The sequence below is a fragment of the Haplochromis burtoni genome, unplaced genomic scaffold (genome assembly GCF_018398535.1).
Source record: "Haplochromis burtoni strain Fernald_Lab_line unplaced genomic scaffold, NCSU_Asbu1 Contig_25, whole genome shotgun sequence".
Taxonomy (NCBI): domain Eukaryota; kingdom Metazoa; phylum Chordata; class Actinopteri; order Cichliformes; family Cichlidae; genus Haplochromis; species Haplochromis burtoni.
The window spans coordinates 624,279-641,957 of record NW_024582386.1 but is presented as its reverse complement, the minus strand read 5'-3'; the positions used below and the strand labels follow the sequence as shown (position 1 = coordinate 641,957).

The 17,679-nt window shown below is 38.5% G+C and overlaps 1 protein-coding gene across 7 annotated transcripts in view; it reads right to left on the bottom strand.

Annotated features, from left to right (window-relative positions):
- The window catches only part of csmd3b (CUB and Sushi multiple domains 3b), a 395,380-nt gene that overhangs the window by 303,245 nt on the left and 74,456 nt on the right, over nucleotides 1-17,679 (bottom strand). For all 7 annotated transcript variants that reach the window (XM_014332163.2, XM_014332164.2, XM_014332166.2 and 4 more), the window contains exon 2: nucleotides 6,875-7,097. In XM_014332163.2, coding sequence (XP_014187649.1) covers nucleotides 6,875-7,097 — 223 coding nt within the window. The remainder of the gene's footprint in view (nucleotides 1-6,874; nucleotides 7,098-17,679) is intronic.

Sequence of the window (17,679 nt, the reverse complement as noted above, 5' to 3'; positions counted from 1 at the left end):
CTTACCCCCTACAGGGCAGAACTGATGCAGGAAGAGATGAAATACCACTACCTCAGGGATAAACACACCTCAGTTCACACTCACACAAAACCTCTCACTCACTCACACGCTAAAGCACACACACACACACACATATACCTGTGCATCTACATATACACTTCTCGCTGTCTTCCCCCAAAAACGTGAACTCGGTTTTGCTCAGGAATATTGTCCCGACATCAAAGGCCGTATTTGTTTATTTTCACACCAATCACACATTGCTGTTTCCCATGGCCTTTGTGTTTGTTTGCCTTCTGCGCCTGTGTGCAGCAGGTGCATGTCTTGCTGTATGGCTGTGTATTTACGTTGCCTGTGTACGTTTACTTTGTGGCAGCGATCATGTGTCTCTCAGTTTCCGTGGATGTGTCTTGTGTGTGTGTAGGGAGTGGGTGGGTGTGACTTAGCCAGGTGTAAAATTGGTGCTGTAAAGGATTGAAGATACAAACTGGGTCAGAGTACAAATAGGAAGCAGGGAATAAAGTAGCCAGTATATCGCAACCTAAAAGGGGTAAAAATAGAGTTAACAGACACATCCAAGCTTTTCCTCTCGTGACATTCAGCAATGTTTTTTTTCTCTGAATGTGTGTGTGTGTGTGTCACAGTAATGTGGCTCCAAGCATACGTCACATTACATCACAGATTTATGAATATATTTTGTAATGTCAAGATCAGTTCTTGCTCAAGAAATGAGATCAAATATATTTGGGAGTTACGTGATCAGATGACCATCATAATAAAAACATTTTTTTTGTGCTCTGTATTCGGACTACAGCATTGCTACTAGTTAATCTGCTGCATGTCTGCATTTGTATGTGCCAAGGTACACTAACATGAGCAAAAAAAAGGCAACAGTGGGAAGGAAAAACTTCCTTTTAACAGGAAGAAACCTCCAGCAGAACCAGGCTCAAGGAGGAGTGTCCATTTGGGTGAGGGGAGGAAGACAGGACAAAGACACACTGTGGAAGTGAGTCAGAGATTAAGGAAATATAGGAATATAAGGAAAAAACAGAGTTTCTGTAGTTTTAAGTAGCTTAAAATTCAATTATTTTTCAACACAGCCTGCACTCTTTTAGGCAAGCTTTCTTGCATTTTCTTTAAATCTCAGGAATAATTCACCAGGTCTTTTGCATTTAAAGCTCTTCTTTGGATGTTGGTTCCCTTTTGTTCTGTTCTCTGTCAAGATGATCCCACATTGCTTTAATAATGTTAAGGCCTGTTAGTGTTTCATTTAGTGTTTTTCTACTCAGGTATAGTTTTACTGCATTTGGCATGTGTGTGGGATCATTGTCTGGCTGAAAAGTGAAGCTACTGTGGTGTGTTGAGTGTAGATATAACACTGGTTCATTCCTTGAGCTAAGTGGCTTTTTTATGCTTGAGTGATTCATAGGTCAGTGTTAAATGGCTTAACAAACAAACAAACAATCCTAAAAATGGTCAGCAGTAAGTCCAAGGTCTGGACTGAAAATGAGTAAAAATTTGGCATCACTAATAAAACGAATGACACTCATTACACAACCTCCTTCCCGTTTTTTATTTCAGAGCAAGACAGTCAGTAACCTGGGTTACCAGGTCATTAATTACCACCAGAGGAAAAATTACACATTTACTAAATTCAAAATGAAAGTCTTCTTTCTCTCAATTTGAAATTTTCAATTAAAAATTAAAAATGTGAAACATTTTTCCAAGTGTTTTTAGAAATTTGAAATCCAGTGTAATAAGTAATAATGGTAACGCATGCGTGACTTTGATCAGAAATGTTATAGATTCAAGCTCCATAAAGACTATTAATATTTTCAAGCTGTTGCTGATAGTCTGCCACTGAATCTGTCTGATATCACAAATACTATGTTTAGGTTTCCTCCTGTGGCTTTTATTGTTGAAATGCATCTGCACAAACCTAGTTTACTTGAGTAAATGGCTTGAAAACAGATTTGCTTGCACACAACAAATCTAGCCACAGGATGAAATGGACAGACTGACAGATTGCACTGATCAAATATTCATGCAGTGACCTGCTACAACCCCACATTTCTTTTTTCATTTTGTGAACATGACTGTGCACTTACTTGATGGAAAACACAATTGTATCTGCATTTTGCACATGTAAAGCTACCATGGTATCTGAACCAGCACAAAAGTCCAAGCGAGTTGAATGAAAGCCACTAAGTCATCTGTCAGGATCCTACAGATAAAATATACACACATCAACAGTTTTGACTGGACATTCGGATGAAGAAAGGATAACACGAAGAGGGGGAAAAATCAAACAATTTAAAAATGAATCACAGAAGAATTCATGTATAATGTAAACGTTTACATTGAATCTGAGTAACTGTAAGAACCATGTAGTCACACCACAGCGATCAAATCCTAAATCTGGTAATTTCGCATTTTAATCCTGAAAGTCTGGTGACGAAAACCCCTTACTGTGTCTTCCATCATTTAATACTTGTATTTTATCCATCTATCCATGCATGGCCAAAAACTCTCAGATGCTCTCTTGGCGCTCACACATGATTAATTTTCAGACAGCTGGTAAACTCTCTGAAGTCCCAGTCACGTCTTCTACTCCAACAGTTTATGTGCCACCTGATACCTTACCATGGTTTCAATTCAAAAAATAAAAAATAAATAAAAATTCAGTCACAGAAACTTGTGACCCAGTATCCAAAGCTATGCACAGTGGGAAATATATACACAATATACAAATATTGTGCTAACCCACGTCCTCAATGACAGAGATGTTAACAACATGCACCATGGGTGGCCACTGCCCTGTCTGTGCACTGCACTGTCCAGTGCTTTAAATGTATTGTTCAGCGGAGCAGATTCAAAGGGAAGCATTTGGAAGGAATGTTGAGCATGACCCATGTTGCTCTTGATGATGACCCACTGCTCTTAGTTGCATTAAGTAAAGCAGATTTTTGACTTTGGTTTATTTGATTATCTGGCCTAGAAAGTCTGAAAACCAAGGGTATTTGGCATGAACTGCATGTTGCATGAATAATTGGAGTACTGTGTTGTTCATGCAGCATTCCTTGAAATAAATCAAAACACAGACCAACTAAAACTGAGAAACATGTTAAAGTACTGTTTCCACTGACTGCCCATGAAGTTGTAGGTAGTCATGTAAAAAACAAAAAAGAAAACAAACAAAAAAACCCTCACACCTTTTTTTCAGAGAAATAACATGATTCATAGTGTATTAGAAAACGTCTCAGTTTCTCTACCAGAAAAAGACTATATGGACGAAAGTACAGTGACACCTACACCTCAGCACTCAGCGACCTCACTCTGTAAATTTACGTGGTCTGTAACTTTATGGCTGAGTTGCTGTGTTTCCTAAATGGTTTTGATTTGCAGTAATACTACTTCACTTTGTCAAGACACTGTGGATCATTTGTGAATTAGAGTATTTTTAAAAAAAAAATAAGTTATGCAGAAATTCCAGCCTGAAAGCCTGATTTGAGCCAGTTACTAATCGCATAAAAATGTCTTGAATGTGCTAGTCACAGTGTGTGATCCCCAGATGTTTCCTGGCTTATATGAACTCCATTCATCATATCTATTTGTTGCACCAAGATCAAGAAGAGAACAGGCAGGTGAGACCATCCCAAAGTTCAAAACCCAGTTTATCACAGTCAATAATTTTAACTTCCAGCTAGAGTCAATAAATAATCGACTGGGGCAGAGAGGAACTGTTATTTCAAAGTTGCACTGGGGCTTTTTTTTATCATGCAGAAATCAGGGAAGGTGACCTTTACTCACTGATGGCAACTTGCAGTGGGAAAAATGTTTTTATACCTTGATTAATGTGATTGTAGAAGAAATTCACAAATAGATTTAATTTCCAGTTGATAGACAGCATCACCTTTGATGTTGTCAATAATAATAGTTATTTAAAAAGAACAGAGATTTACTCTTAAAAAATGCTTTTACTTTCAGATACTAGTCAAGGTGAGACAGGTGGCGACAAAAATGTAAAAATGTCATTTCAACTTTACCACAAAGAAACCCAAGAATTTAAGGCTTTTTAACTGAAAAAGAAAAAAAAGAACGGTGACAGTTTTAATGCATTTTTTAAAAAAAAGATTACTTTTACAGCAACGGTCAAGCTTGAACCATGAAACCACAAATAACTGCTTTTAGGCTATAAACTATTAAAAAGTTGAATATTTTAATATTCATATTTTCAAAAACACAAATTCTTCTTATTTTTTATGTATCGATTGTGACACCACACCTATATAGCTGAGATGCAGTGCAGGGCATTTTCCTTTTTTTTTTCCAGTTCTCAAATTGTAAAGGATTTGGAAAAAATATGGAAAAAAACAAAACAAAACAAAAAGAAGGAATAGAGAAATGTGTCTTTTTCTAAGCTCATCCAATATTTTTCTATCCAATTTAGGGTCGCAGGAGCCTAAACTGTGTCACAGGGTGAGAGGCAGGACACACCCTTTACTGGTTGGCTGTCTATTAGAGGGCTAACACAGAGAGACAGACAACCTTTCACACTCACAGCCAATTTAGAATCACCAATTAACTTAACAAGCATGTCTATGGATGGAAGCCAGAGCACCAAGAGAGACCGCCACACAGAAAGGCCTCAGTCAGCTGGAGGACCTTACTGTGAGGAGACAGTGATAACTACTGCACCACTGCGCCACCCCATAAAATATGTTTTTACTGAGCAAGGTCAAATATTTGCATGTGTGTGAGTGGGAACAAATGACTTGCAGCGTATCGTGCAGTCTTCTCCAGTGTATTTAATCACTTAAATTTGTATTATGTTGACAATGAAATTACAATTTGTTGCTATGTGTCTATGTCTGTTTTAAGTAATGAAAGAGTGAAAAAGAGACTAAGAGAATAAGCCACAGGTTTGGCTTACGTAGCAAGGCGACTGGAATTATGCATGCCATAAATCTTCCCCACAGGCACACACATACACACACAGACAAGCACAGACAAACCTATGGACATGAATGCATTCACACAACACATTATCTTCTGTTATCTTAGATAAGCAAAGAATCCTAATCAGCCAATAAGAGCACAGAGGGCATCTCTGACTTTCTCCCAGCTCCAGTTTCTTTAGACTGGAGTCGGGAGAAAGTCTCTTTGTCTTTGTGGAAACAAGAATTTTATATAACCTGGCAAAAATCACCTAGTCACCTTATTTCCTTTTGTATTCTCTTCTGTTTTGTTCCATTCTTTTCCTCTCTTGTTTAATTAACTCTGTATGGCAATTTGAGCCCTAAACGCCACGTCCGAGAAAGGTTGATTAGTGCAGCTCGCTGATTAGAAATTATGCCTGTTGAAGCTAATGAAAACAGTTCATTCCCCATGACAAGTATCAAGGCGACTCATTTCATTTCTACATGACCCAAATCCTTTTTCCTCAACTGAACCAAACCAGATTTTCTCTCCTGGCACTATATTGTTGGTAGTTGCCTCACACATGCCTGATGTAATTAAAGAAATCTTTCCATCAACAGTGGAAGCTTCTGTTCATAATTTGTCCGATGAGATATGCAAAACGAGGTTGTGACATCAGACCTTATATTATATGATATGCGGATTATCTGATTTGAACAAAAACTAGAAACTGCTTTGTTGGGACTGTGGGGCTGTGTGGTTTGATCAGACTTCACTATAAGCCTTTTAGAAACCAAGCTTAGCCAACTTCAAATCCACTACAAAGTGAAGACAAAAACACAAAGAAAGAACAAAATCTTGGGAATTTTCTTTCGTGTGGTTGCTTACCTTGCTTTGGCTTGGATAGTCTTCACTGAAAAAAAAAAAAGTCGTCCCACATGGATGCCCAAATCCACACAAAAAATGTAAATAAAATTCACTTTCTGAGTCACAGTTGGTTTCTATTTTTGCTTGTTTATTTAATTTGAATAACTGATGTGACCAAGACATAGAAAACTTAGTGAAGCATCAAACAAAACAGTTAATAACAGCTATGCTCTATAAACAATGTCTTTCTTCCAATACTAAATTGGTTGCAATGTCTGTTGTCTTTTATTACTTTGATTATTTTCACTCACCAGATTTGGACGTGAGATGTTATTGATTAGCTGGCTTATAACAATAAGTCCATCTTTAAGGGATGATTTTGTGTGAATGAACCACAAAAAAAAATTTATTTGCATTTATATAATTGAGTTACTTTTTGTGAACCAACATCCTAAACACTTTGTACAGTGTGCAGTGACATTTAAACATTTAAACAGTGTTCTCACATTTCACAGTTAATAAAATAACAAAAAAAATTCATTTCAGGGTTAAAGGAACATGTTGAATGTGAATAGAGTCACAGACAGATGCTATTAAGCTCCACTGATTGACTGATAAAATCATACAAGTAGAGTTTAAAAGCTTATCTAAAACAAGATTCTTTCAGGGTATTGTGTTTCTTGCAAGAAGAGCTCAATAAACTAATTCAATAACTAAAGGAAGCCGAAGTGGCAGTGATTGCTGCCACAAACCAAATGTGGATCACCCTGTTGCTATCAAAGGTCATTTAACACCACGTGAACATTGCTTAAAAGAATTCGGGCAACATCCGTAGTGTCAGTATCTGTTAGAAGGACGTTTTCTTTTACTTAAGCAATTTGTATTGATATTAAAGCTCAAAATGTGAGACGGATCTCTGCATTTTTTAGTTTATTCGATGCTTCATTTTTAATGAGATTATAGGATGAGAACAGTTTGAAGCTTTAAATGTTTTCATATTTCTCTCCTTTGACAAAATGAACACTTGCTTTAAAAAAAAGAAAATGAAAAAAGAAAAATTGAAAAGAATAACACATAAAAACTGCCCTACCTGGTCCTGAAGTTAGCAGGGTGGGGATGTCCGTCGTACAACGACAGGAAGTCATACTCTTCTTCTATGGCAAATGACAAGAAGATGAGCTGGATTCTACTTCCTTCCTCTCCAACAATGACCCAGGTGCAGTTTGCTCCATTTGGGTAGCCATAGGGAAAGCCAGGAGATTCTATACTGCCATTTCGACCTTTCAGTGTACCCCCGCATGTGTAGATAAAACCTGAAAGAGAAAAGAGATTTGAGCACATCTTAAGTTAGAGGAAGAAAACATAAAGGTGTCAAACTGAAGTTGTGACCTTAAGACATTATAATAAATCAAGATAATTGAACTCTCAAAATGTTTAATGTTCATCATTCAATATTTTAAAACGTGAAAGAGTGATGATGCTAGAAGTTACACCTCCGTATGTCTGCCCATTGTGACAAAAGGATTTCGTAACTGTCGCACAACTATTTATTGTAAGTGCAGCCGTGAGTCTTCCTCAGCACGTGCAGTTGCAACAGCATCAGTGTGTAACTGCCAGTGTATTAAAGCTGGTTCAGTTGTCATTATGACAGAGTAGTAACTGCATAGCACATTCAAACTGTACACAAAACCACACATACACACACTAACAAGTACTTATTACTGCCTTTTTTAAACACAACCATTAGAAGTGACGGTCAATTATTCATTATTATTTTATGTAAGACCACTAAAAAGTCAAAAGAAAAAAAATATACAAAACATTGCTTTTAATGAATGAACTAAGAAGCCACGAGTCAGCATGAGTGATATTAAGTAGGTCAGCTTCGTTTTGATATATCCTGGTCTCTGATGCTGATCTATGATTACGTATTAATAGAAATATATGAAGATCATAGAAGTAAGTACTTCCCAGAACTTCTTCTAGGGTAGCGCTGCTTATCTATAGTTTGTGATGCACTCCTTCACAGTGAGGGCATGGGGCAGGGGCAGGACTTCAGAACAGCACCCCAGGAAGTGGTATTCACATTCAGCATGGGGTGCTTGAACTCGGGTCCCCCGAGTGACTGGAAACTTTTTTGCCACTGAGCAACCTTTCCAGCTCACTTAAAAGGTGAAATCAATGCGAGACCGGTGCATTCTCCTGGATTCATCCTATGGGCATCTGCAAGATCAAAAGCTGGCAATTCCTTTGTTTGCTGCTAATCAATTACTGACATGTTAAAATGCACAACAAGCAAAGGGGTGTGTCAGTCAGCGGCAGTGCCTTTGAACATGACTCGGCAATTTATAGCTGTACAGAATAACCATTTGCTTTGTTTTGTTGAGACATCCATCTACAACAACTGAAAATGAAAAACGACACCGATTACGCTCTTGCTCGCACCATACAACATCAAAAACAGTTAATGAATTCTTCAGGGATGGAGAAGATAAATACTACTTGATCTTAATGAGCTCCTATAGGCTCTTTAAATGACTTTGTTTATGTGGTGGCAGGCTGGTAGCAGGAGGAGACAAAGAAAGTGGGTTTAGGGGGGTGGAGGGGAGCAAACCTGACATCTAAATCAACTACAGCACAAAATATTGGTGCAAAATATGGGTCTAGAGGGACAGGTGCAAAACTAACTTCTAACATCAACTACAACAAAAAATCTATATTTTTTGTGACAACAGTAAATATGCTTTTCTTGCTTCCCAATGCTTTTTTCCCTGTGAGTAAAGCACTGGATAATCAAGCAATTGTGAATGATATTAGTGCAGTATTAGACTTAAACTATGGTCAGTCATTCAGAACTCTGTTTGTTAGAAGTTATTAAAGTTCAGGTTTCGAGTTAAGTAGTCATAAAGGATGACGCGTTGTTGCTAAGAAGCACTGCTTGTGGTATTCTACTAAAACAGTAAAACTACGAGAAGTGTAATTCCTGCAGACATTTTCTAATGATATGGCAATAAGTTGAAAGAAAGGTTTAATACAGCAACAGTGATCCTTTGCACTTTCTTTTATAAGGTTCATGTACTGATAAATTAGAAGTGAAGCTAATCCTGCTGCTGTACTTATTTTAAATCTCTCCGGGTTACAGCACCTGCTAAATGCCTAAATTATAAAATGTAAATGTAATTGATCTCCTTGGACTTTACAGTTCACATCAGTATCATTATCTTCTCCCTTTGATCTTAATGATCCTTTTATATCAAATACACTACAGGTGCTAGATGAAAACCTTGGAGTGTCCAGGACTGAAGTCGGTCCAGGCTACTGCTTGCAATGCTCTATCGATCCCCGATGGAGAAACTGTTCACTTCTTGTACTTCACAGGGAGGTGAGATTGCAGAGTAAGCTCACAGAGGAGAAACCATTGTACCTGGTAAGGATTTAACATTATTCTGTTGAAGGACACTACAGCAAAGACGCTTGCTGTTATAAATGCGTCTTCTTGCCAAGAAAAAAATATTACAAATTGCTAAACATTTATGCCTGTTTTAAATAATTTTCCCATTAACCTATAAAGGTGTTGTTAGTCTTGTTTTTTAACCATGTACAATCAGCAAACATTCAAATGAACAGAATAAAGAGAAAAAAAAGCCTTAAAATAGTTTTCAAGAGCCTTTAATGCCACAGTTGTTTGGCTTTGCTGTGCTGTTTTAGCTATAAATGAAAGTGTTTTGCTGAAAAATGCTATTATTGGATGTTCAAAGTCCTTTAAACTTCTAGGCTTTCATCAATCTCATCTGAGTGCAAAGCTCAAATCAGGATGATCATCCCCCTGACTTTCATGTTTATGAGCCTTGTTATTTACCATGGCAGCCAGGGCCACGGGGACAGCAGGGTACTATCCCGCTGGATGCTTTTCGAACCAATTATCCAAGACAGCATCCCAACCAAAATGATGTGTGTCTGTCTGTGCGTGTGTGTGTGCGCGCGTGTGCGCGCGTGCATCTGTGTGTGCTGATGTCTGCTTGTGTGTGGTGTTTGTCCAACCCTCATTTACCCAGACTATTCCAAGGCTATCACAGTGACAGATGTAATCACCAATGGCAGCCTTGGCTCCAATTAAGGGCTGGTATCTCTATCCCTTCACAACCAATCAGAGATGAGATGTTGGGAAACCGGGAGGGACAAGCTAAGCCATATGAGGGGATACCTGTGCACAAACACGCATACCTACAAACCTAACATGCCGCTGGTCACCCTGTCTACATATTTTTAATGAGGTCAAAGGAGTGAAGAAGAAAAGGGAAGAAAAAAACAACAATAAAGAAGAAGATTTTGCAAGGTACAGCAAGAAAACAAGATACTTATCTGCCATTTTCCCAGTTCAAAACTAGAAGGCCCATGTGGTTCTTAACCAGCATACAATGAAATGTTTCAAGGAGAGTTTAACAGAAACTACAATTCATAAAGGGAAAAGATATCAACACAAATACAAAGAGCAAATGTCTTTGATTTCTTTGAGTCTAATCAAGTGATAACTGATTCAAATGACTTTTGGATAGTACTTGAATTTGGATTTGTCTGTTTTTTAGACTTATTTGCTTGGTGTAGCTTATTTTGCTTTTGTTTCTAAACAAAATTGAACATTAAATGTGAAGTCATCACAATATGCAAATATGACTTACAATTCTGTGTGTACTTACAAATCTAAGGGTATCTTTGCCAAGATTAGGCAACTTCATTATACAGAAAACCGAGGACACAAGGTGGGGTGAATAAAGAGCAAAAAAGAGACAGAGGGACAGAGATGGAGAGCTGAATAAACAAAGAGAAAAGGACAGATTTCCCCCTCGTTCATCACTGCGCAAGAATGAAAGGATGATTTAAAACTCATCACTCAGAGGGTGCAAGAGAGTGTAGGAGGAGGAAAGAGGTAGAGAAAGAATTGAAAATATCGAAACAGAGAAAAGGGAGAAGTAAAAGGAAAAGAAGGCTAGACTCAGCGGAGGAGAGAGAGCGAGAGAAAGGGAAAAGCAAGCAGGAGACAGGGGTAAAAGAGAGACTTCTAATTATGGTGACTACCAGACCGAAACTGACAGCCCCTCTACACACATGCACACACGCAGATGCAGGCATAGAGTCACAGACAGACAAGCATACATGAACACACACGTAAACACATAGCTTCACATGCACGGGGCAATTCCGAGGAATATACACACAAATCCATGCATCATTCACACAGCTTATTGAATATGCTTGCCATTTAAACCTTTTACACGTTATTCCATTTACTTTGTTCACAATTCTTAGCTTACTCCCCTCTTGCCCCCTACTCCCCTCACACATAGCACACATGAAGCGTCCTCTCAAACCCTAACCTTGCTAGTTAACCACACACATTATCTATAATGACATCCTGAAGTAGCATTTATGCTTATCTGACTAATTGTCTGTTTGGTTTTAGTAACTATATTGGGTTTATGTACTCCCATAGCAAGATCAGGCCAAGTTTGTTTTTGTTTATAGCAGACTTATTGCTGGATAAGTCGGTGAAGCAGACAGGAAAGGAGGGAAAGAGAGCAGGGGGAATGACACGAAGGAAATGGCTCGGGGCAGAATGAAACCCGGGCCTCTGCAGTGGCCTTGCGGCGTATGGGTCGCCTACTTAACCCAGTGAGCGAAACTGGCACCCGATTAGGCTGATTTTGACCCATAGCAGAGGAGGTTAAAAGAAGTAGCGAGACACACCGAATTGAGTCAGATTTTGGCAAACACTGTGAAGATGAAGTGTATTTTTTGCCTTGAAAGTGTGTCATAACTGGACCTATTTGTTGTGCAAAGTCATTATATCCAATATAACCATGTCTGTGGAGTGACACTGCCCTCCACAAACAATTTAGCACATGCAAACTTTGCTTATAGTCAAATACAGGCCAGGTGTGTTTAATTCTTAAAGGGATTTTGAGTAGGAATTCATTTAAAGGAACACATATCCCCCTGAAGACTTAAAACGAGATGCTAATTGGCAAACAGTAAAAGATTTGTGGCTGGACTGGGTAGCTCCCAGGTGTGAGTATCTGCGCTGGTGCTAATGAGGAACAGGGTTTAGCTGGAAAAGAGCATGCGTGCTCAGCAAAACCTTCCCTGGATAAAGAAAGCTTAAAGACAAAGAAGAAAATCTGCTTCGTGAATTGAGTGGATTTAATGAACCCTGGTCTACAATATAAGCTTGATCTCTTTTCTCAAAGCAATATCTCATCTTGAATGTCTAAGATAACACTCCAGGAAAAAAAGGAAATGTGAGATTAACAAGTGACTTACCCCAGCACTTGTCACACCATTGTGAGAGAAGTCCAGTTTTATGGACAGCTAATTAAAAATATAGTGTAAATTTTGGACTTTAAATAACATATCAGCAAATATTTTGAGAAGTCTAATTCAATTCAGTTCTGTTCAATTCAACTCAGCCCCACAATAGCACAGAGACGCCAAAACTCAGACGACCCCATGTGAGAAAGTATTTGGCGACAGTGGGGAAAAGAAAAACTCCCATTTAATAGGAAGAAACCTCCAGGAGAACATTTCTCAGGGGGGGTTAATCATTTAACTAATGATTAAATGCAAACTGTTTGCAAAGCCCCCAGCAGCCTAGTCCTATTCAACATAACCAAGGCAGTGTTTAGGGTAAAGTGATCCAGCCATAACTATACGCTTTACCAAAGATTTTAAGTCTGAGCCAGTAGTCTGAGAGCAAAGTGCTCTATTTCTTTTCAAAAATAAAATTGTTCTGAATAGCCAGTGAATGTGAATACGATTGTTTGCGTGCATGCACCCTCTGATGTTTAAGATATTTCCCAAATTACATTGGGCAGAAATTCTGTTTCAGTTTTTTAGGCTCAAAAGCTTTGTTGACACTCTTATGTTGTTGCAAGATTAATCTGTGGTGTGGAAAACTTCTAGGTTCATAATAGGCTGGACCATGTACCACTGAGCAATGATTTGTGATGGAAGAGTAAATTTGTGCAGTCGCTAAGACATTCAAAATTGAAAAATAATGCCTCAAATGATTATACACTTGACTATGGCGTCTTTGAGCTTGCAAAATAGACTTCTGCTTCGCACTTTATTTTCTCAAGAGTATCAGTAGCAACGCCCACACACGCCCTGGTCCGGAAAACTAGTGCAGGCTGAAAGAATCCTTGAGCCTTTAAAGTCAGTGAGAAAAGCATCATCATGAAGCTAGGGAAATGATATTAGTCAAACTGAATATATAAATTAATAAAAATCTGCCATTGCCATTCAGTAAGATAATTTGACTTTACACGTTCTGAAATAAGCTTGATGATTCTGAAGGGGTGAAATCAATTACTAGGCTTGTCATTTTGCAAAGGGAACCCTATGATCACTATAGCTATTTCCACATGGTTCTGACTGCTAAATGAAGAAAATGTGAAATTATCCTATTTTTCATTTGAATGCAATCTGCACTACCCCCTTAAGGTTTCTGGGCGTCCCCATTTCCTGCTAGGGGGTGGCAGCAATGTCTCATATGAGACATATCTGTGTGGGTGTGCACACATACTGTAAAATAAAATATTAGCCATATCCTGAGCAGTGCAGTGAAATTACACAAATCCATCCCTGAAGAATTTTTTTTTTAAAGTTTAAATTCCTTTCCACCTCTATGCCATGCTCTGTTTGTGTTTGTCTGTCTCTCCTTCTCCTTCTTATTGATCTCTTTCTCTCTCTTTCTCCCTTCATGTCTCTCAGGACCTCTGTGGTACCAGATTCGCTTAAAGGGATACTTCGTCTAATCTCACACACACTCATTTATGATTAAAGAATGGATTTCCCAATGGAGCAAACTGACCAAAAAAAAAAAAAAATCCTTGCAGACATACCAATCATTCGGTGAGTATTCAGATCACAACTGCACTCAAAGCGCCAGAGGACAAAATATAATGCATGTATTGGTGTGCACACGTGTGCATGAGTCCAACGTTAGTTAATTTAAATGAGCTGTGCATGGCTCTGGAAAATGATTGTATCTGTAATTTTCTTGTGGTGGTTTGGGATGATTGAGTGAAAGAAAGATGAAGAAAATTAAGGAGCGGTGGCAGAAAGGTAGATAAACTGAGAAAAAAAAACGATGACAGAATGAAGAGTGGAGTGCACAGGAAGGGAAAATGTGAGGAAAATGAGAGATAGCAAAGAAAAAAAAATTGCAACAGAGAGAGACATAGCCAGAGAGAGTAAGCATGTTTGAAACGTCCCATTGGTTCCTGCTGTCAGGAATGCTTGTCAGCCAAGAATTAGACTGCTCCACACTGCCACTGACTGACAGTCGGCCTGCGGTCTAGACTATACCCTGGAGTGGTAGAGGCTAAATAAGGGAAATGCCTAGAGAGAGACAGAAGGAACACACCGGGCTGAAAATCAATTTATAACACTGTCAGTCAGGGGAAGGAGGGGGGGCGATGGAGTAGAGATAAAGAGAGAGAAAAAGAGAACAACAAGAATGAGACGGAGGGACACACATAAAAGTAAAGACAAAGACAAGATTTGAGAGAACAGTAAACAAATGGGACTGATGGAGAAAAGATGAGAACAGAGGGGACTCTTGCTGCGTTAAGGGAATCAGAAAGAAAGAGATGATGAAGCGGTAAAGAGGAGACGTACATGGAGAAATATACAGACGCGTGCTACTCTGCTTTTATGCAGCCACTTCAGGAGGCAGAACCTCTTTATATAATACAGCGCTGTGGGGACATAATCAGCCCAAGATAATTTAATCACTTCTGTTCCAAAAAAAAGGAAAACAGCACTTGAATGCTGTGACTGCAGAGTCAGCATACATTTGTTTAGCTATTTCCTGGTGATAAATTTTGATAATGTCGTTATAATTATCTATCTGATCCAAAAACATCATAAACGCTGGCTTGTTACCACTAAATTCACTACACAACACTGCATTCTGTTACTTTAAACGGAAGATATTAAAGGAGAAATTTTTATTATCCCAACTTGTCCATAATATACGCAAGTATTAGATATTACTATGAGTCCAGAGATGAGCAGTTTTACTGTCTCCTCAATAGAGCAACAACTTCAACCAGAACCAAGGTTTAAACTTTAAATGACAGCAGAAATTATCAGACTAAGGTCCTGTAAAACTGCTGTAAACGTTTGTAAGGAAGCGTGAGGCAAAGCTGCACTATACCAGTAAGTCATATTTTAAGATCGTGAATATAGGTTACTGAAGAAATGAAGAAAACTGAGGTATGATTTATTCAGCAGGGTCAGCCCTTCCATCATTGCCTTGGTATAAGGTAAAATGGTGTGAAAGCTAACAAGTCTGCTGTCCCATGTGGCTTTTGTTGTCTAGAGTTATTTTGAGGATGAGCACTGTCTGGTGAGATGTGAGTTAAGCAAAAGCCTGTGTGCAGGTGTGATGCCAGGGCGGTGGAAGGGACAGAAGATGAGACAGAAGACGAGATCAGGCCACGATATACCACTGATCTTTGTGGGTGGTTACAATTTTCAACAAAATAGGGACTTTCTAAGATAGTGTAAAACATATTTCCGCTCACCTATTTGGACTAAAACTTAAAACCTGCTTGCTCCAGTGTGTGGGCACCCATTGTAGTTTAAAAGCACGAAGTATGGTTACATCACTCCCTTTGTAGTGATAAAGGAAGCACTTTGTAATGGTTATTATATATAAAAAATCTAAGCAGAATGAAAATCTGAAATAAACCAGAAAAATACAGAATGACTGTTGAATATTTCTCGAATGTATTAAAAAGCTTCACCTGTCAATCAAGACATCTTCAGCAATCCTGTAGCCTACTTTACACCATTGAGCTCAAGAAAGCCAGTCTTTATCAGACTCAAAACTGGCCAAATGAGATTTCTGTAGTGCAAATGTATTCAAGTTGAATGGAAACCATTAGTAGTCCATGCTGTTGGTGACTTGTAGAAACACAGATTTACTGTTGAGGCCATTTAAAACTGTGAAGGGCTTTTATGCCCTCCTAGAAGATTATATGTAAATGCAATAAATAATCCAACACCATCTCAATTCATTGTTACTTTCATCTTTATGCTTTTACATTTTGAATGTGATTAGCCTTCCATAGTCAAAATGCATCTTCACAACCGACTTGTTCCTTTAAGGCGTCTTCCACATCTTCTGAATGTTGATGGCTAATGACAGCATGTTTTTAACATACTAGTGGAGTGATTGAAAATCCTCAGCATAGTCCTGAAGTAGTTAAGTGATGTAGGGTAGGGTTTTTATTGCTTCTATCACCTTTTTGTAGTTCCTACATTAGCTAAACAGTTTTCACTGGTGTGAAAACTCATGCCAGGAAAACGTCATCATTAAGAATTTTAAATTATAGATCAGTGTCAGGTCTCCTGACATGAAAATACCATGCAGGTTTTGTTGCACATCTTCTACTGGAGCCGATTCATCTGTTGCATTTGTTTCAAATTGCTCCAATAACCAGCAACGACTGTGTGACAAAGTGGCTAGGACTGAATTCGTTTACCATTTGTCACTTGCATATATTGTTATTTTGTGTTCTGTTATCTTATAGTCAATCATAATGCTTTAATGTAAACACAGCACATGTAACCTTGCCTCTGCATACTATCCCGGGTCTGTTTGTGGTAGCATTGGTTCCATTCATTACATCTGTGCAAATGTTCTTAAAGCTAAATGTCACTTCATCAGTAGTTGATTTGAATCTTTCATTTGTTTATGTAGTTTGTTTATACTTACCATTGTGTGTTCCTTTGTGCAGGTCCTATATGAACAGGAAGGGCCGCCCCAGTACTTCCTGTTTTTATAGGACATGATGTCATTGCTCATGTCAATTGGGTGTAACCAAATGAAGGGGTGTTTCTTTTGTGTAAAATTGTTTATTTCTTTTAAAATAACCTCATGAGTCAGAGAATGAGTTTGTTAAGTGGAAGAATGATTATATTCCTTTTTCTTTGTCTAGACTGTGTTATTTAGTCTACCCTGTTTTCTCAATGGTAGAGGTTAATGAGGTTGAGATGTGAATGGAATTCTGTATAAAGCAGGTGAGATTTTGACTGCCAGGTTCTTCTGTTTCGTGAAATAACTGTTGAAAGGCAACGCCAGAAAATAAAGAACACTTAAAAGAAACTTGAACAGTCTGCAGATGCTGTCTCTCTATCACTTTCCATGCTGCTTATGTTATGCTACCTCACAGACTGTACAACAGACTTTTTTCGAAAGTGGAAATGTACAAACGTTCAGTGGTGTTTTCTTAAAATGTGATGCTGGATTCAGCTGGTGCTTTTAGGGGTCGCTACAGTGGATATTCTGCCTCCATTTCATCCTATCCCTGACCTCCTCTGCATGAACTCTCTCACTCATCCATGACTCTTCTCTGTGATTTTCCTCCTGCCTGGCAGCACCATATTCAGCATCCTTTATGCGATATATGCACTATACCTCCTCTGCACATGCCCAAACCATTACAACCTTCCAGTTAAGTACCTCAAAAGCTGCATTCTTTTTAATGGCCATCAGGGGGAAATACTTGTGGGTTCTTTTCCTACAGAAGTCTATATGAAAAACGCCACTAGAACTCTGTAAGGACCCAATCAGTTTATGGTCTCTGTTACCAGTGTACCAAATAAAACATTAACTCAATTTGGCAATTTATGTGTCAGGCAGGAGAGTTACGCAGGATAATCGGTTTCACAGTCAAATCCAACGCTTGCAAATCACATATGGGTTCAAAACACCAAGATAGCGATGGGAAAAACACCCATTGTGATGCTTCAAAACAGGAACCCAAAGACCAAATTGGTCATGTAATGATAGCTACAGCCATCTTTTATATTATCTATGGTTTAGAA